Below are 20,227 nucleotides of genomic sequence, written 5' to 3' on the forward strand. Positions count from 1 at the left end.
GGAAGATACATAAAAAAAAAAAAAAACACTGGGTTTATTTGAAACTTCAACCTAAATAATGTTAAAATTTCACAATATTATACAAAAAAATAAATAAAAGTATAAACATAACATATATGTGCACACACTATTGATGGCAAAGTATTTGACAGAGCACTATTTGCAGAGTGCCCCTACTGAAATGCATGACAGGATTAGTGCGGGTGGAGCCGGGATGAGCCCTCTCGCCGCCTGAAGATCACCGGGGTGAACATGCGCACTGCGTGGAGCGAGAGCCCAAAGCCGCAGGACGCACCAAATGGTCGAAGAAGAAGAAGAAGAAAAAAAAAAGAAAAGAACAACAAAGCGCTTGGCGTGCTTCTCTCAACAAGCTGTCATGACCTGTCCCGCCGGGGAAGCGTCCTCCTCGGTACCCGCCGCCGGCAAACCCTCACCCCGCGGACTCGTGGACTAGCTCGGGGAGCTCGGCTCCAGGGAGGGGAGACCTGTTGATATCAGAGCCCACCGGCGCTGCAATGGAGGTGAGAGGAAGGCTTTCTGCCACCGTGGTAGCGCTAGAACGGCCCGGGCCATTCTTTACAGAGAAACGAACACACCGCCTTGTTGATTATGTATCTAATTAGTTTCTAATGGGCTAATTACTGTCAAACATTAATTTGTATGATTTGAATGATTTTTTTTTTTTTTTTTTTTTTTAAATATCTAATTCTGACGCCATCGCTTTAACATCAACAGGTGTTTAGATATAGATTTAATTAGGCCGTCCGTGAAGGGCATATAAGTGCTGCCGTACCCTCACCGCCCCCCCCCACCTCTAATTAGATTCCATCCATCGGTTTTTTTTTTTTTTGTGTGCAAATCAAATCATGTCATTGGCATCATGCTTTGATGCTATACAGGCTCCCCCCCCGTGTGTGTGTGTGTGTGTGTGTGTGTGTGTGTGTGTGTGTGTGTGTGTGTGTGTGTGTGTGTGTGTGTGTGTGTGTGTGTGTGTGCTGTTAATTAACGTCACCGGCTGATAAAGCCCTTTAGAGAAGATTTACATCCGGCTAAAGAGCATTAGTTGACAAGCAAGGCGCTGGCAAACAAGCATGGCACACACAGGCCTCCGTAGAGAGGATGTAGAGGTGAAATGATACACGTGTAAAATAATAATAATAATAATAATAATAATAATTGTGGAACTAATTATTCCTCTGCACATGCACATGTCCTGCTATAGTTGTAATTATGAGAATCACCTTGGCACTTTTAATCACATCTTTTTTGGGGGGTTTGTTGTTCATGTTGCAGGCGCCAAGCAGAGAAGAAAGTTACTGAAAACAGGAAACGCCAAGAAGACTCGATTCAAACCCCCCCCACCCACCAGACCATCCGAGGAGGAGATGGACATCATGGGTAAGAGCATTCGGTGACACCTGCAGACGAGACTTTAAAGCCCAACAGGCCGCAGTAACCTTCGGTGGCAACCTCCCTCCCCGCCACCACCACCACCGCCACCATCATCAAGAGGCTTACGATTAAAGGTGTCAGCCAGTTAGCCAGACTGGTGGGGGGGGGGTAGGGTAGGGGTGGGGGATGGTTCCACGCGCAGGTGGCACCGGATTCGCAGTCTGGTCGGTAGTCAAAACTTTGGCGGTGAAGTGTTTACAGGGTCTTAACCTTCTGCCAGGTACAATTACTGCAAGTGTGGCTTGTGCTCATTAGCTATCGGTCCACCAAATAAACAAGGGTGATATGACCTGATGCAACATCTCAGCTGTTGACCTTTGCGTTTTCTTTAATGTTGCAGAATTCCCGCTCCATCCCGATCTTCAAGTTTTTTTTTGTTCAGCCCCGATGCAAAGGAACATTATGCTTAGGTTTTGACCTTTTGACATTTGCAGATCAAAACTTTGTAACTTTCCCAGGAGAATTTAGAAGAGAGGAACGTGACATTTGAAAAAGTTAGCAATTGAAAAGAAAGCGCACTCCAGCAGCCTCAGAACCACCATTGTTATTTTAAAAACACATCACAGCGCTGACAGGGGAAGTCATCCTGGATTCTTAAGACAGATTTTTATATATATATTTCCCCGCCGCTCCCCATTGAGCCCTGGCATTTCATAGCTCATTATCAAAGGGTCTGGGTCTGTCTCAGGGTCCCACAGCAGCAGCAGCAGCAGCAGCAGCAGCTACAACATGTGGAGAATGTTTTAGCTGCTTCTGAACGACACAAAATGATGTACCATTTCTCCGCAGATGCTCAGCGGGCCTTGGAGGCTGTGGAGAGACTGCAAGCCAAACTGAAGGAGCGAGGAGAGGCCCCCACGCAGGAGAAACTCTCCCTGCTGAAGACGGTCCTGCAGAGCCCCCTGTTCCATCATATACTCAGCTTACAGCAAGCTCAGCGGAAGCCCCCGGCGAAGGTACAGCGCGAACATGGCTGCGTGGGTGTTTGGGTGTATATAGAATGGTGGGGAAGGAGTCAGAATCCTTCCCAAAATACTGAATGCACGAACCAAACTGGATGAATAATCAGCTTACCTAAGCTTAGCACTAAAGCCCTGAGAAAAAGAGAGAGAGAGAGAGGGAGGGAGGGGGAAGATGGAAGTGGCTATATATCATGCTGAGTAGTTTGCATAAGTCATCTGTAAGACTGTCATGAGGTTTTTTTTCTGTGTGTGTGTGTTTGTATATACATACGTATTGTACATATGTGTACAGTATGACTTACTCAATGTATTAGACTTATTTGTAAGCCAGTGGTGGAAAGTTAATAAGTACATTTGTCTAATGCAGAGCACTAATGTACAATATTGATGTACTTGTACTTCAGTCGAATATTTTCATTTTCTGCAACTTTGTACTTCTACTCCACTATAATTCAGAGGGAAATATTGTACATTGTACTACATTTATTTGATAACTTAAGCTAATAACCAAGTCATTGTTTTGCAAGTCACAAGTCTTTGCACTCAAGCCCTTAGTAAAGAGAGGCAAGTCCTAAGTCAAGACAGGAAAGTCCTGAGTCAAGTCCCATGTCAGGACAGGCAAGTCTGGAGTCACGTCCCAATTTAAGACAGGCAAGTCATGAGTCAAGTCCAGAGTCAAGTCAAAATAGTTAAGTCCTAAGTCAAGACAGGAAAGTCCTGAGTCAAGTCCAGGACAGGCAAGTCAAAACCCAATTTAAGACAAGTCATGAGTCAAGTCCAGAGTCAAGACAGGTCCAAGTCAGGCAAGTCCCAAGTCAAGACAGGCCAGTCCTGAGTCAGGACGGGCAAGTTCTGGTTCAAGTCCCAAGTCAAAACAACAAGTCCTGGGTCAAATCCTAAATCAAGTCCCAAGTCAAGAAGGTCAAGTCCAATCTAAACGCTGAGATTCGAGGCATAACCGAGTCATAATGCACTCTTCCATGCCATTTTGTGCTTGCGTCTGTCATTTCGAACCGCCTGTTTTGCATACCCCATTTTTTGATGACCACCACATATTGCGTATACATTTTCTTTCGATCTGGCGCTCAGTAAGGCAGCGTTACTTCCTCACAGTTATCTCCCGCAACTTGATTGGATGCTGTCAGATTTGTTCCAATAATGTGTATCTGGGGAATTGAGCGGCAACTTGCTGAGAATGAATAGTGTTGACGTTAGCTGATTCAGGCAATGAAGGGAAATTATTCATGACACAGCTTTTAAACGGCATACTTTTTCATCTTTGACTGCTTCTTCCATCCACCACTGCTGTCAACAGTAATGATCACGTTTGTTGTTGTGTACTGTAATAAGATAACCCTAAAGCACCACGGTCTACACACACACACACACACACACACACACACACACACACACACACACACACACACACACACACACACACACAGGGATTATTACATTAGCTTTGTGAGCCTGTAGCCGTTTAGCATCCCTGCATTCCAGGAAACATGGCACTGGATCATGTCAATGGTTTCTGTTTTTTCATTCTGTTTTTTCATCAGGACAGACACTGACACAATTTTTGTTGAAGGTTTCAAAAATCACAGTTTCTTTATATATATATATATATATATATATATATATATATATATAGCATTACGGATTAAGAAGTGCAAACCAAAGGATTGTGAAGATGCCTATAGGAGATGCACTTATGACTTCTGGTGACTAGTAGTTCTCTTGAATACCTATGTTGAATACACTTATTGTAAGTCGCTTTGGATAAAAGCGTCTGCTAAATGACTGTAATGTAATGTAGGTGTTGTCATAGTGCTGTGTCTTTTTAATTCTGCTGCTGCTATTCCACCAGGTGTCAAAGTCGTTAGAAGGAAATGGCATGCAGATCAGAAATAAGCATCTCGCAAAACTCTCTTTTAAACTTTGAAAAAGAACACAGTAAAAAACAGTTTTGTGCTTATGTGGAATTGAACAGAAGCCTTTATCTCAGATCCCCGTGTTCCTGCTCTCCTATCTTTCCCCTCTCTGCTCCATTTTAAACTTATCTTTCTGTACTTTTTTTCTTATCCTTTTGGCTAACACACGTTCGCCCTTCCTCCCACATCTTTCTTCATTGTATCACAATCGCCCTCTTTTCTCAATTTCTTAATCCTTTCTATTTCCCTCCATCACTGTCTTTGCCTATCCTGGTATCTCTCTCTCTCTCTCTCTCTCTCTCTCTCTCTCTCTCTCTCTCTCTCTCTCTCCATATCCCTTTTCTCCAATTAATGCCTCCACCTCTCTTATCAATCCACCTTCCCCATCTCTTTGTCTCTCTCATCCATTTCCCTCCTGATCTTTCTTTCTCCCTTCCCCTTACATCCGTCAATCCTTTTCTCATTCATCTACCCGCTCTCTCTATCCCACCCAACTCATCTCTTTTTACTTGCATCCACTCCATTTTTTAACACTGTTATCCTACTTTCTCCCTTCTACCTTTCAATCCATCCCTCATTGCTCTCTCAATCCTACCAGGGAAAGATTTCCAAATCCGTGTCCATGAACTGTGGCCCCTGCCAGGGCGTGGCGTCGGACCTGAAGACGCTGAGCCACAGCGACTCCTACACATGGGCCATGGAGAACCGAGGGCCCGGCAGCACCAGATCCATCCACAGGGAAGGCAGCTTCTCCTCCCTGGGCTCGCAGGATCTGTCCTTCTCGGACATCTACCAGGACAACTGCGTTCACACTGAGTCACAAGTACGTAAAAAATACACATTGTAAATGAGAGGTAGTCTTGTAAAAGGAGGCAATTTATTCTTAAATTGCATATATATATACATTTATTCTTTCAATTGTAAAATGTAGCTCATTACCATTCCAAATGTCACATTTTATAATATCACGTTACATTATTAAACTCAAGCTCAGCTGGATATTACGTTGTCTGAAGGTTTCAGCTGATTGTAAGAGGCAGCGCAGCTAACTCAATGTCGTTTCAGGTTTACTCGTGTTTTACGCTTAACATTTATTTATTTTTCTAGTACTGCACCCCACCTCGAATCTCCCGCACCATGTCCATGGGGAGAAACCTGTCTGCCATTGCTCACGAGGTACAGTCGGCCTACATGTGATGTGTGACTGTAGAGCTGGTAAATGTTAATGTAGGTTAACAATGAAAATCAAACTTGTCTACGATTGTTTCACTTTTTTTAAATACCTCTCTCATTTATTTCTCCCTCCCTCCCTCTTCTTCTAACCGCTGTCATGTTAGAGGCGTCATGTGGAGATGCTAGAGCTGATTAATGACGGCAGAGGGCTTGGTTTTGGCATCATAGGAGGGCGGAGCACAGGCGTCATGGTCAAGACCATCCTTCCTGGCGGAGCTGCCGGACGGGTAAATCCACTTCCCAATCGATTGAGTAGCCAAACGTTAATTAGCAAGTTAAAGGTACAGTTCGACCTTTTAGGGGGGGGATTTTTTTCAAATAGTTAGATGAAAATATCGACATCACTGTCAACTCGGTTGCTATCTTTCCTCTCATCCAACTCTTGACAACAATTTGTGTCTTCCCAAAATCTCAATCTATTCCTTCCTTACTGATGAATGAAATCTTGACATACTCAGATGTTTTGTCGGTAGAGTCCACAAAACATATCTGAAGATGTTAACAGTTCACGCTGAATGTTTGTGTTGTATCTGGGCTTCCTAGGATAAGCGCCTGAGTAGTGGGGATCAAATCCTGCGCATCGGAGATACGGATCTGGCGGGCATGAACAGCGAGCAGGTGGCGCAGGTGAGTTTTTCTGTAATGATAACGTGTGTTTAAATTTCAGCTATCAGGCTCTGTGTCTATCCGCTGTTTGCCCCCAGAAAGTTAGTTCCATGGAAAAGCTGGGATTGATTCCCACACAGTGGATGACGACAGTCCCAAACGGGCCTATGCTACTCTTAAAGGGACGCTTTCTCTTTAAAGGCAGGGTTGGTAATCATGTTAAACTAGCAGGAGTACACCAGATTTTAAGAATTATCCAAGCGAAAAACCCGGCTCAGTGTTGCCAAATCTTTTCCAATGAAATTAGCTAGCAGCTCTAGCGCCAATAGTTGCTAAATCGAGGAAGAAAGTCGCGAATTTAGCAACAGTGACAGCCAGTCCCTACGGGCCTCCCTCCAAAGCCACGCCCCCAAAATTATCATTAAGCAAGTAAAAAACAAATATGGCTAGCTGTCATGCTAGCAGCTTGTGGAAGATGCAGGTAGCCGGTGCAATCATTTTATTTCGGCCAAATTATATTATTGGACAGATACCAGAAATATATATATATATATGTTTATTTTTTCATCAGAGCATTTGATTTGCTCTCAAGAATTTTAACAAAAATATAAAACATTTTTTTGAAGAAGATTCCCAACCCTGCCTTTAACAGATTCTTCATTTCATGTTATTTATTTATGACATGCAAGTGTGACACACTGTCACGTTTCATCCTCTCACATATGACAACCTGACCGCAGGTGCTGCGAAATGCTGGTACCAAGGTGAAACTGCTCATCGCCAGGGACGTTACCAAGGACAACCACCTTTCCTCTCCAGTCCTCAGCCAGGACAGCTTGGATGGCAAGGTGTGAAACAGAATAAAAGACAAATGCAAAGTTTTTATGTTAAAAATATTGATCATCAGTGGCATTAAATGTATAATACAATATTCCCAATAATAACATGCTTCGTTAAACTGTGTGCTTCTTTCCAGCTCAATGATGTGAATGACGACTATGAGTTCAGCGTGCAGTTCACTAAGAACAGTCATGGCCTGGGATTCACCATTTCTAGCTACATAGGTGACTTAAACTCAGGTAACCATATCAACCAGGATTTAACCAAAATTAGCCAATTATCAATATTCCAAGCCAAGTTGACAGACAAACTGGGATCGAATGATGAATAATACCTGCTAAACATAAGGCAGTATTGTTGACGATCAATGCTGCGTTCTCCTTTTCATTTATCGTGCTCTCCTCAGTCTACAGCGCCGGTGTGATAGTGAAGAGCATAGTGAAAGGCAGCACCGTGGATCAAGATGGACGCATCAACATTGGAGACGTCATCCTATCTGTAAGTTCCTGCTAAATGCTTTTTTTCCTGAAGTATATTCTCTGCTGAATCTTAAGGGTTATAAAAAAAAATCTGCACAGTTTGCATCTTTTAGTTGTTCCATATATTCCAATTAGGCTCTTTTTAAGCTGATGAAGGGGAATTCTTCTGGATTTGCTTTTACTCCCATCCATCTCTTCATCATCTCTTGTTTGTACCTATGCATTCCATCTTTTTTTTTTTTTGTTTGGATTACTATTGATTTTTTTTTTCGCTCTCAGATTTAATTTGCCTGCACTTTACCTCCACACCGTGTGCCTCTTCCACTGAAAATGTTTCCTCTGTCTCCATCATACCTGTGCTTTCATCATGGCTCTCCTCCCCTTAACTTCCCACTGATGCATTTTCTCCCCCCCCCCCCCTTTCCTTCAGGTGGACGGGGCGAGCCTGCAGGGCTGCAGCGAGCAGCGTGCCATGGAGGTGCTGAGGAGGACGGGCCCACTAGTCCGACTGAAGTTGCTGAGGAAGGCGGTCCGCCTGAGTCACATCCTGCCCCCGGTCCCTCCGCTGCACCCCCTCCGACACTCCCACAGCTTCAACGAGGGCAATCCCTACAGACTGGGCCTCAACAGGATTCAAGAGACAGGTTGCCTTTTTGCTGAGAGAGGGTTTTTCTGAAGTAACTGAGCATATGGGGTACACATTTTACATGCAAGTAATCATCCACAGGTACTTCCTGCCCAGTGTGGTTTAACTTTCTGATACCTGCTCAAAATAGAACAATGCTTGATGGGAATTAGAAGGGAACAGTAGGGAATATTGTGTCTCTGTGCTCAAAACGCATCCTTCCCCTCCCCGTCTCCCAAGGAATCTGCTCCCTGCGTGAAATCTCCCGGCGAGCGGCATACGCCAACGGACATCCCAGACACAGTTCTAGAAACGGTAAGCTCCGGCTTCCCGTGCTGCACCGCGGCCTGGAACCGCATTCAGGGCGACTCGGGGAACGGCGATGTGGCAGCGAGGCGTGCTCTTTGATGGGAGTCTAATTATAGCGTGGTTCGGTCTCGTTTATCCGACTCATTCAGCCCATACCGGAGGATGTTTCCTCGTGCCCCCGCCTGCATATGCGGCTTTCATTAGACAAGGTTTTTGGAGGGGCTTGATTAGAGAGCACAGCTAAATAAGCCCTGATTGCTGCAAGGCTTTAATAGACGAACGAGAAAACATCAGTGTGCCAAGAATTCACATAGATGGTGGGTGTGAATGTGGTGTGTGGGGGCTTGTCTGAGGGGTTCTGGTTGACATGCTCCTTTGTCACAAGAAGAATTATATGTTTTTTTCCCCTATAAAACAGCCTTTTCATATGGGATCCCATTCTTTATCGATTGGATCATCCAGGGCTAGAAACAACTGGAATGGGAATGTGTGTGTATGTGAGATGAGGGTGATTGTCTTTGTATGTGTGAACATTTTACAGGTGTGAAACTGACGCCGGCTGAGGAGGACGACCTGATGAAGAGGTGGCAGCATGCAGTCGGACAGCGATACGAAGTCATCGTACGTCTCTGTACTTTAAAATAATCAATTTCTATAACATGCACAGAAAAACACAGTCTAAAACTATAAGTGTAGTATGTATGTAAATGCTTTATTATTTTTACTTGCATGTCATTTTCAATACAAGAAGAAAACCCCTCCTTATTACACATTGTTTGTGTCCCACCGCTTAACTTCACGTCACTCTTTTTAGGTGTGTCAGCTGGAGCGTTTCAGCGAGACAAGCGGTCTCGGCATTAGTTTGGAGGCCCGGGCGGGGCATCACTACCTGTGCTCCGTTTTACCTGAGGGGCCCGTCGGCCAAAGCGGCAAGATCTTCACTGGAGACCAGATACTGGAGGTAACTGACTCGTCTGCTACTCAACTCAAGATAAGAAACTATAGAAATGGATCATGGGTAGAACGGACCTCACCATTTAAATCAACTTAGCAGGATTGTCGGAGCAGCGAAAATGTTTACGTGTACCGTTTCCATTGCGATCTTTGTAGCGGGTAAATCTCTGTATAAACGTAACTGATCTGCAGCAAGTCGCGGATGCACTGAGAGGTTTTGCATCCACACTCTTGTCACAGCATAGGAAAGCACAACGCTGTGGCCAGATGATCATTTTTTTAAACCAGTGTAGCATAAAAGCATGGTGGAATTTCCAAGGCTAGTTAGCTTGAATGCTGAAGAAAGGGACCCCACTTGATTTATTCCCTCAGTAAACATTGTAAACAAGAGTTTATGGTCTCAATCTCTAGTTTCAAGTCTTCTTCAATACACCATTTAGAGTCAAATAGACCATAAAGTAGGGTATGCTTTAGGGCACTACCACGGCGTAGTCGGTTTTGTAGTTGTTGGTGATATTTCCGTCTTCAAATTTAAACCCTTTTGCAGTGTCTATTCCGTTCAGGAGAGTTAATTGAAACATTTTGGTCCTGAAAAATGTCTATTTCAGCATTTTTGGTTGCAAAAAAAACGAGATGGCAACGTTCAAAAATGCATAACTCTAGGCTTCCAAGCCGTAGTCAACCAACTATTTGGTGATGTCATGGTGGCTGCATCCACTTCGTACATACGGTCTATAGGAATCTTGCATTTAATAAGACATTTATCTGAAACAACACACGTTAACAGCACACAATTTCAAGATCAGCATGCAGCAAAAGAAGGTGGGTGTAAGTATGCGTGCCTCTGTGCTTTTGAGCGTGCCCTCCTCTCCCCCCTCCGCCGGGAGAGTTCACGCACCCACGCGTATCGTACATCATGAGGAGCACTCTGATGAACTCTCGGACAATGCACGGAAGCTTTTCGCTGGCAGCATTGAACACTGCCTCGTGTCCTTTGTCTCCTTTGAGTGTGCAAGCAAACACCTGTGTCGCAGCTCAACCCCTTTGATCTCCCCCAGACAACATCTGCATGGCAACGCCGTTGTTCGACATTGTTTTTAAATGAGCCTCGCTCGGTTTAGTTCCCGCTTGCAGCATTTAATTGTTTTATGCTGTGACTTGATGTACTGTGGCCCTAGTTGCTCAGTATACTCACATGCACAGTCATAGGAAGAGATGATCTTTGATTTTTTTTAACTTTAACTTGGCATAATCTGCACAGCTGTGTTTTCTCAGGTTATATTTTAAAGCTTTAAAATTAGTTTCAGCCCATCACTGCACATAGGAATATTTATTTAGAAAAACTGCATAAACACATAGGTAAATAATGTGTCTTCCTGGCAGGTGAATGGGATCCCTCTCATCGGAGAGACACATAAGGAGGTGGTCAATATTCTGAAGGAGCTTCCGAAGCATGTCTGCCTGGTTTGCTCCCACATCGTACCCCCAACGATTCCCGACAGCGATGAGGAAGACGAAGATGACGTCCATCTCACCCTGAAAGAGCTGCTGGCCGAGTTCAACGACAAGGTGAACGCACGCATCTGTGAAAGGGTGACTGGAGGGGTTAAACATTACAGTGTGTAAAACAGTGTAAAGCACGTGAGTCATTCTTCTTCCCTTCGTTCTCTCTGCTTGTCCCAGTTGGACCAGGGTTGTGTCATTCCCTGTCCCACGGCCGAGGACATCACCAAGCGCGGCGTGCCCCCCATGTCTCCTCCTCTGGCCATGTGGGAGAGAGATGCTCAGGTGGTCGAGCTGGAGAAAGGCGAGTTGGGCCTGGGCTTCAGCATCCTGGACTACCAGGTCAGAGACAAGCCCCCGAGCCCTTTCTGCAAATAGAACAGACTGGAATAGGCTGCAGTCTGAGAATAGCAGTGTCAGGTCGAATAGGGCGAAGAAAAGAGAGACGCATTTGGACTTCTTGTGTTCTATATATATGTGTGCTGAACCGTTGAGACTGGGAAGTTTTCTGTGGTTTTATTTTTACGTTGGCAGTCGCTCTTTAAAAACCACACAGTCCATTGACTTTTACACTGATCCCTTTTATTCTGTCGTTTAGCTGCATTCATCGACCACACAATGCATCAAATTTATCTCCAAATGTCCATGAAAATCTATCAGTTAAGCATCCTCTCCATCCTAATGTCCATCTCTAGGATCCTGAAGACGCCACCAAAACAGTCCTGGTAATCCGGTCCTTGGTGCCCGGAGGTGTAGCGGACCGAGACGGTCGCCTGCTGCCTGGTGACCGACTCATGTTCGTCAACGAGAGTGACCTGGAGGGCTCCAGCCTGGATTACGCCGTGCACGTCCTGAAGTCCACCGGCTACGGCACGGTCCGCATCGGAGTGGCCAAACCACTGCCGGTATGTAAAGAGATGTAAATATATAATTAGATTTGATGAGGAGGAGGAGTGCATTTCATGTAAAATAGAAATAAATATCTATTTTTATTCAAGGTTGTAATGCAACACATTGGAAAAATGACGAGGGGTTATACTTCTGCAAGGCACTGTGTATACTACTTTATGTTGCAAAGTACGCTTTCTTGAAATCCAATTAGAAACAGGAGGTGTTTTTGGCTGAAATTGAAAAAAAACTAACAATTTAAAGTGCTTTTTCTCAATATTGCAAACCCCCCCCTGAGAATTCACTACTGTTTTTAATTCATTCCTGCTCATTGAATGGCCTTATACACCCAGAGTTATCAAAGGGATTACTATTATGGTACAGGTCTGACAGACATATTATACACTGTCGTACACTCTACTGTATATATCATTATATCATTGACTGCAGCATGTGTACCCATACATTAAAAAAGTAGACTTTTAATTCAGGATTATTTACTAAATTTATTTTTTATAATAATCAACTCATTAAGATATGCAAGACAATTACTTTAATGTGTGTTTTTTTTTCTTTTCTGGAGAGCACAGTATTTCTTCCCCTTATTGTTGTGGACTGTGGCTTGGTAACAAGCAACAAGAGAATCCAGTTACAGGCCGTCTGAATTTTTAATGCAGCTGAGAGATGAACACAATGCTCGACCACACTACAGATGGAGAGAGAGAGAGAGGGGGAGAGCAGAAGGAGGTGTCTAATTTACAGTCACCTTCTTTAGCCTCACTTTGAAGCATTAACTTTAGCATCACTTTGAGGCAAAGTTCATGCATTTTTGTTTTTGTTTTTTAATTTGGGGAAATTTTTGCTTCCTCAGCTGGAACTGTGCGGCGGCTTGACGCCCATCTCTGAGAGGAGCTTGCGGGCCTCCAGCGATGACACCGACCGACACTCTCAGATCAGCCTGCTAGCAGAAGCAGCTGGGGCTAACAGTAACCGCAACTCTGAGGACAACAGCAGCATCATCCAGCCGTGTTACACTTCAACGGTATGTCAAACAACAAAACAAGGATTTACGATTTACTGATATTGCTTAAAAGTTCTTATTACATACATTTTTTGGTGGTTTAGAAAAACCAGTAGAACTTTGGTCCACATGAGAGTAAAGGGCAGTTTGTTTCTTCCATGGATTGACAAATAGTCAGGTGCTTTACTGCAGAATTGTTTCATTATCATTTTAAAGCACCTGTTCTGTGTATACTGTCTACTGAACATAGATCTGAAATAAATACAATTGCCTGTCTTCTAAATTTGAAAGTTCCAAATTTGCCGTTCATAAAAACAACTGTGTGTGTATAATCACGTACAATCACCAAACGGGGGTTCTCGTAAACCAGCATTTGCTTGACGGAAGACATCTCTCGCAGTGACAGTCACACTAACGCAGCAGATGTCTGAATCTTGTAGTCCATCACACAGGAAGCGTTGCTCATTACCATGCAAAACCTGAGATTCTGTGGGTAGCCATTTTGAGCTGCCTTGAAGGAGATTACCATGACGGCGTTTGTTCCCTCCCCTCTCGTTCTAACAGTAGGGAGCTTAGAGCCGGCTGTATCAGTATCACTCGGTCAGGTATAGAGAAAGTGCTCCGTGTCAAAGACTTTGTTTCTCCATTGTGGTCTTAACTCAATCCTATTGAGGCGGCCCTTTTGTTCTCCCTTTTGCTTAATTACCAACGATTGCCTCTCAATGAAAAGTGCTTACTGCTTGCATGACATTGGCACCTGGTCCAACACAAGGGCGTGCAGTACTGCCTTAATGTATCCCACACGTACACACACACACACACACACACACATAGAGAGACCCAGAGCAGCAAGTGTCAGTGTGTTCTCATCAAAGACTGGCTTGTTGCAAAGGTAGCTTCAGAACTTCAGGGTTGCTTGCACTTTGTGTGAAGGTTCAAAGTCGATCTCCTGGTTTCAGCTTTGTTCCCGGGGGAACCAAAGAAGTCTACCTCTCTTCATGTTTTACATCTCAGAATTACTTCGAAGGCCTTCTCCCTGTAGAGCTGATAGTTGTTTGAAATATATATTTTTTTTATCACATCAGAAATCTGATTGTGGTGATAGTAGGTTAGGACATTACTGCTCTATGGGGTACTTTTAAAGAAGTTGTTAGATTTGCTCCGTGTACAGTAATGGGAGCCAGAGCTCTTGGGATGGCGATGTATGTTGGTCGGTCGATCAGTCGCTCCCCCATTTTAATCCAGGCTGAAATATTTAACAAATTAAATATATCTCAACTAGTATTTGATGAATTTCCTTTAGCGCCTCCCTGAGGTAGATGTTGTGGTGCAGAGTCAAACATCCTGAAAGAGCAAGAGTAAGAGTCTACAGCCATGCTAGCAGCTCCATGAGGCTAGGCATGCTAACATGCTCACAGTAGCATGTTTCCGTTCAAGAGACATGTTTTGTTTCTGGTTTGCATTAATAACCTTAAAGCCAACTTCTGACCAAACTATGCTCCAGCTGAGTTTATTCATTATTATTTTATTTTTTTGCGACATCCAAAAGTTTGCTTAAAATGTTGCGTGACAATTGATTAGAAACGCGACTATTGGACAATGCTAAGAAGCTGACACTTAGCAGGTATAACGTAAACTATGTTAGCCGTCTTAGCTTAGCATTTTAGCATTTCTAACACGTGCTAATTATCAGGAAACACAAAGTGCAGTTGAGGCTGTTGAGCTAGAGGAAAAGTCAGAGATCCCACAGTCGGTTATCCTCTGGGGACCCTGACTACCTGAAGAAAGTTCCATGACCTCCAAGCACTCCTACTCACTCCTCCCCTCTGTTACCCCTCCCCCAGGAACACCGGCCCCGGCATCGTTTCGGCATCATGGAGGACGACTTCAGGCAGCGGGCGCCGCCTCTGCCCCCCCGCACCAGCTTTGAGAGGACAATCACTGTTGTCCGGGGCAACCGTAGCCTTGGTATGTTCTCCGTCTTTCTCATGGTGATGGTGTCTTGGTGTGTGTACGTCGCCGGCTCGGCGATAATGACGCTCATAGGCGGCGGCGATGAGGACCGCCCCGAAGAGGAGTGCTGAAGTGATGTGCTCCTCATACCTGAGAGGGGGAGATCATTACTGTGTGTGTGTGTGTGTGTGTGTGTGTGTGTGTGTGTGTGTGTGTGTTTGTCTGAGAGGGGCAGCATAAGCAGTCAAAGTTATCTACTGAAACCGAAAAGTATATATTAATCTCTAGATATATTTGAGTTTATACTCCAGTGCTGAGAGTTCATTGGTTAATTAAACACGACAGGGTCTGCACTTTAATCTAAGGGCACTGTGCACAGCACAAGGAAACAAACTAAACACACTACTGTTTGTGTGTGTGTGAAAGTTTAAGTTTATGTAAATGTTCATAGATAGAAAAAAAATCAAGGTCATAACCTTTAGTCCGTGTGTCAGTGCATTCTTTGGTTTTCATCTGTTTAAAGTATTGTAGGTCAACTTGTTGAGCTCTTTTAATGTGGCATGGTTTTCTTGATATCCAACTGTGGAGGGTTTACAGATTATCTGTGTTTAATGTTCATTTAAATATATTTGAAATTTAGCAAGTATCTGTAAGGCCCAAATAGTGGGGATTTTTTTAAAGAAGAATATTATTGTAGTGCTTTTTTGCACTGCTCTACATTCTTCCTATTATTAGGTGCCATGTACAATTCTATCCAATGTGCACTCTCTGACTAAATGCCCATATTTGGAGATGCTAACATGTACAGTAGGTAGAGCGTATGGTTGGTTTGTACTACAAGGACTGTATGGATTTATAGAGCAGGTTGTTAACGGGAGAAGCTTTTAACGGATCATAATGAGGTCTTTTTTTCTTTTTTTTTTTTCTCGCCTTGCTCGTCTCAAAACATTAATACATGCAGTCTGTTTAGAAGTCTTTGTTCTCGAATGGTGTGAACCTATTGCACTTTCTGTACGATTGTGGTACCATAAATATACATTTTGTTGAGGTCAAAACAAATAGATTTTCATGTAGGAATTATTGTTAAAAGTTCATGCAGGAGTTTGTTATAGATAAAAAAAAAAAAATCAACAATGTATTTTGATGCTGTGTTAAAGTAACTTATAGCAACCTCGGAATTTTGAGACATTCATCATTATCTCACCTCAGTCTTCCTCTCATGAAATGTGTGACTTCTGTTTCGTCTTGTCAGCGTCCGTAGCCGTGTATTCCAGGCACTATGATTGTATTGTAATTTGAATGTAATACCAAAAGAAATAAACAATTTATTTGATCAAAAAAAATAAGCACAAAGTCATTTCTTTGACCAACTTCAAATTATGTACGACCATAGTGTTGTGGATGTGCGTAGTCCTCCGGTAGAAAGCAAAGTAGTAGTGCAGGCGCCGCAGACTAGATTACCTATTTGTCGGTTGTAGCCCTTCCTGTCTGCAGTGTGTGTGTGTGTGTGTGTGTGCTTCTGCCTGTTTGCATTAATGAAGTGTTTGTGTAATCCGCCTTAGTGTCCGATTGGATAAAGCTAAAGTCAGGTGTTTGTGCTGCTGGCATGTGTTACCCCCTCGCATCACCTTCGCCCTCCGTGGGTGTCCGCGATTGCGCACTGCTGTGACGGATGATGGCGTGTAAATGTCAAGCATGTGTAGCCATGTTTGCGTGTTAATCTGCCTTAGTGCCCATCTCGATTATGCTGATTATTCCCGCTGTCAGGTGTGTTGTTTGGGTGACTGTCTTGTCTGTTTGGCATGCATTCAGATCAGCCTTAGCCAGAACCTCCACTCACCTGTGCCCATGTGTGTGTTTGTGTGTGTGTGTGTGTGTGTGTGTGTGTGTGTGCGTGTGTGTTGGCAGGGATGTCGGTGAGCGCTATCAAGGACGGTTCAGGCATGCTGGTGCGCAGCGTGTTCCAGGGGGGCTCCGTTAGCCAGGATGGCAGGCTGGGGGTGGGGGATGCCATCTTGGCCATCAACGGAGAGCCCACCTCCAATCTGACCAACGCCAGGGCCAGGGCCGCGCTCCGCAGGCACTCCGTCATAGGGCCGGAGATAAGGTGAGCAGCCGGTATCACAATATGTTGGGAGTTTTTGTTCCGAGGTGAAAAAAAAAAAAAAAAAAACAGGCGATGCTGACTGATACCGTACATAATGGTGTATTTTAAAGTGAAAAACATAATGCTAGATACCGACATGTTGGAATCTGCGGACCATTTTTATGCCAACGCTCCGTCAGTGTTCGGAGGCATTATGTTTTTGTATCGCCCCCCCTCCCCCCGTCCGTTCTTGTGAATGCGATTTCACAGGAACGCCTGGAGGAAAAGGATCAAACCTCAACCTGAGCTAGAGAATAAACTGATAAGAATGTGGAGGTCAAAGGTCAAGGTCACTGTGACCTCACATCCGTCCCTTTCTTGTGATATCTCAGTAACGCCATGAGCGAATTTCAACAAATTTAGCACAAACTTTCACTCAAGGTTTAGAATTTTGTGGTGTTACCGCACAAAAAACTAATTTAAGAATTCATATGCTACATATGACAAGTTTCATCTAAAATGTCTAATAGGATAAAACGATAAAGCGGTGATATTTTGGACAGACGTGGATGTTAACTGCAACATGACTTGTTGCAGTTAATCTACTCTAGAAATAAATAATGTATGTTTGAATAATCTCATTTTACTTGTCACTGTATATTATCTATTTTGAGCTCCCTTTGTTATCTTAAAAAGAAAATGTGACCTGTCACCACAGTGCTGTGCATTCTACTTCACAAACATGACGGTAATATTTTAGCTCATAGTGTGTGGCCTAAATGTAACAATGTAACATGATATCCTGGCTGTTTCTATAAGGTGTCATAAGAACTTTGGGATTCGTTATACAGAACAACATAACGTTAATAGCATCAAAGCACAGGACGCATGTGTGGCACATTGAAAAGAACTCAAACTTATTCCAGTAAGTTATTTATCACAGTTATTTCTATTACTTTCACATCCTTGGTCCCTCATGCTACAGTTTAAACACGTTCTTGCTTGAAAAACAAGTAAGCTCTTAGTTCAGAGAGAATGTGGGAAGGTCCTTTGGGTATGCAGAGAACAATCATCCACTAAAATAAACAAAAAAAGTAATTGAATACTGCTCACATTTTCTAGAACTTTGTGTGCTTCTCCAATGAGTGAGTACATGGTACATCATAAATATAAATATGTGCTCTGATTATTCACAAACATGACTTTCACCGCATCATCACGCAGAAACGATTGTCATACTTTAGGATCTCCATCACCACCTTGTTTTTTTTAACTATGCAGTCATAGTTGAATGAGACGCCGCTGTCCTGTTAAATTAAATTAGATTAGATGATGACATTTTTAAAGATTGCCCCGGGGTAAATTGGGTAAATTATAACTTGCTAAATAACATCAGCAGTTTTGGCTCCACATCCACAATGCTTGTTTGGCTGATTGGAGATGCGCCCCGTCTCCACCACCGCGCTGCCCTGCAAAACACCCACTCGCTCTCTCTCTCTCTCTCTCCCTCTCCTGCTTTTACAGGCACACACACACACTTATGCACACGCATACACAGCCTTTCAATGGTCTAACCTCCAAAAACACCTTTTTCCTGCTATGGGAAATATCTCTGAATAATTCATCCCTCATCTCACCTTGAACAGTGTGCTTCTGCATAAAAGAGCGTTTTAAAGAGCCTCTCATAGACGCACGCCACAATACGCGCACACACACACACACACACACACACAGACAGAAAACCACATTCTGTCTTCCTCTATCACCCTCGCGCACACGCTCCCGCTGCCTCCTCCTCCTGACAAGCACTGCAGACAAACTAGCGGAGTGGAGTGGAGGCAGATGAGTTGCTTTGGCAGCCTCAGAATAAGACCGACATAGATGGGTGAAGGCTTGTCACTATCAAACTGCCTCTGTTGAGACACGACAGGCTGTCCACATGGCTCAGTCACAACAGCTTAGCGCGGAGGACCTCCATATTCAATCTGCCACCATGAGAGGAATTGGCTCTTTCAGCTGATTCAAACGTCTTGCCTAGTGGTAGCGTCGCACAACAATGGAAGTTGGATGGGCTTTAATGATGTCCTTGACACTTTACTTCAATGATGTTGTTTACGCCGTAGCTGAGATAGATCTGGGCTTATGCAAAGCATGTTTTTAAAAAACTAAATGTTGTGTTTTTGGAAAAATCTTGGAACTGTCTAGAATCAGAAATGCATCTTTCAGTATAAGTGTCTATAAGATAAATCATCTTGTACCAACTGCAGCACAACCAATATGAATGGAGTGCGGCACATCTATAATTTTGGAGCACTTAAAAACATTTGACATGTAGGACAGCAGCCTTAAATTAGTGGTTGTTAATTGGTTGTTTTTCTGTTCTGCAAAGTGCGTTATTAATTGCTAAATGATAACAAGTGATGATTAGAATTATTTTTGCGTTATTTGTTAAACATCTCTTCAGGAGCTATCTACTTTCTCTTCTCTTATTTAGTGGTGCATAGTTGTTATAGATCAAGTGTGTATTAATGTGGATCTGAAATCCAGATTTTTGTCACCAAAATCAATTTAAAAGCTCCCACTAAAAAATGTTTTCAACAAAAGTAGAATAACTATCAACCAGACATTTTTGAAAATTAGATAATTTGCGTTTTTGCAAGTTAGTCGAGAAGACCAACACCTATCTCACTCAATGTCATGGCAACGACAAGACTCCAGGAAGTCACCACACCTGTCCAAGACATACATAATCCCCAATAAAATCATGACGAAAAAGATACAATGTGCTTAGTGGGCTTTTATGGTGCTAGAAGAACGATTTTTGTTCCGTTGGACAGAGCCAGGTTAGTGGTTTCCCCTTGTGTCCAGGCTTTGTGCTAAGCTAAGCTAACTGGCTGCTGGTTGCAGCTTCATTTTTACATTACAAACATTAGAGTGCTGTCAATCTTCTCATCTGACTTTTGATAAGAAAGGGAATTTAATAATCTTCTAAAATGCCTTTAAGCCAAAATGCTTCATTATCCCCTCCTACAATGACAGAGGAAACTGGAAAGGTGTACTCAGTAGAGTGCAGATCTCTGCAAAGTCCACTGCCGAATTGTGTGGTTAAATGAATACGAGCTACAATTGGCTAACCCAACGTCTGAACACCAGGGGGCTGAAGGGTTCGTAAAACACTATTCATTCAAATTCAAAAACAAGCAGTGAGTATGTAAGCGATTGTCTCTCGGACGTCATACAAATTTCGGCTAAAATAAAAAAATTCACCAAGCTGTTCGCCAAATAGACCATCCAAAACTATAAAAGTGAGCAAACTGTGTTCCCACACCGTGTCTCTGGGCAGCGGCTGTGAGGTACTCAGCAGATAGTTTACCGGTAGTTACGT

The 20,227-nt window shown here is 43.4% G+C and overlaps 1 protein-coding gene across 1 annotated transcript in view; it reads left to right on the forward strand.

Annotated features, from left to right (window-relative positions):
* Positions 1-242: 242 nt before the first annotated feature.
* The window catches only part of si:dkey-92j12.5 (multiple PDZ domain protein), a 39,118-nt gene continuing 19,133 nt past the window's right edge, over positions 243-20,227 (forward strand). The window contains exons 1-20 of the mRNA XM_054603936.1: positions 243-521; positions 1,294-1,398; positions 2,242-2,408; positions 4,944-5,168; positions 5,453-5,521; positions 5,683-5,805; positions 6,122-6,205; positions 6,925-7,032; positions 7,161-7,263; positions 7,431-7,522; positions 7,934-8,147; positions 8,369-8,443; positions 8,979-9,058; positions 9,252-9,398; positions 10,775-10,960; positions 11,075-11,236; positions 11,590-11,799; positions 12,654-12,824; positions 14,648-14,771; positions 16,665-16,863. Coding sequence (XP_054459911.1) covers positions 1,386-1,398; positions 2,242-2,408; positions 4,944-5,168; positions 5,453-5,521; positions 5,683-5,805; positions 6,122-6,205; positions 6,925-7,032; positions 7,161-7,263; positions 7,431-7,522; positions 7,934-8,147; positions 8,369-8,443; positions 8,979-9,058; positions 9,252-9,398; positions 10,775-10,960; positions 11,075-11,236; positions 11,590-11,799; positions 12,654-12,824; positions 14,648-14,771; positions 16,665-16,863 — 2,552 coding nt within the window. The 5' untranslated portion in view covers positions 243-521; positions 1,294-1,385. The remainder of the gene's footprint in view (positions 522-1,293; positions 1,399-2,241; positions 2,409-4,943; positions 5,169-5,452; positions 5,522-5,682; positions 5,806-6,121; positions 6,206-6,924; positions 7,033-7,160; positions 7,264-7,430; positions 7,523-7,933; positions 8,148-8,368; positions 8,444-8,978; positions 9,059-9,251; positions 9,399-10,774; positions 10,961-11,074; positions 11,237-11,589; positions 11,800-12,653; positions 12,825-14,647; positions 14,772-16,664; positions 16,864-20,227) is intronic.

The sequence above is a fragment of the Anoplopoma fimbria genome, chromosome 9, assembly GCF_027596085.1.
Source record: "Anoplopoma fimbria isolate UVic2021 breed Golden Eagle Sablefish chromosome 9, Afim_UVic_2022, whole genome shotgun sequence".
NCBI classification, from domain to species: domain Eukaryota; kingdom Metazoa; phylum Chordata; class Actinopteri; order Perciformes; family Anoplopomatidae; genus Anoplopoma; species Anoplopoma fimbria.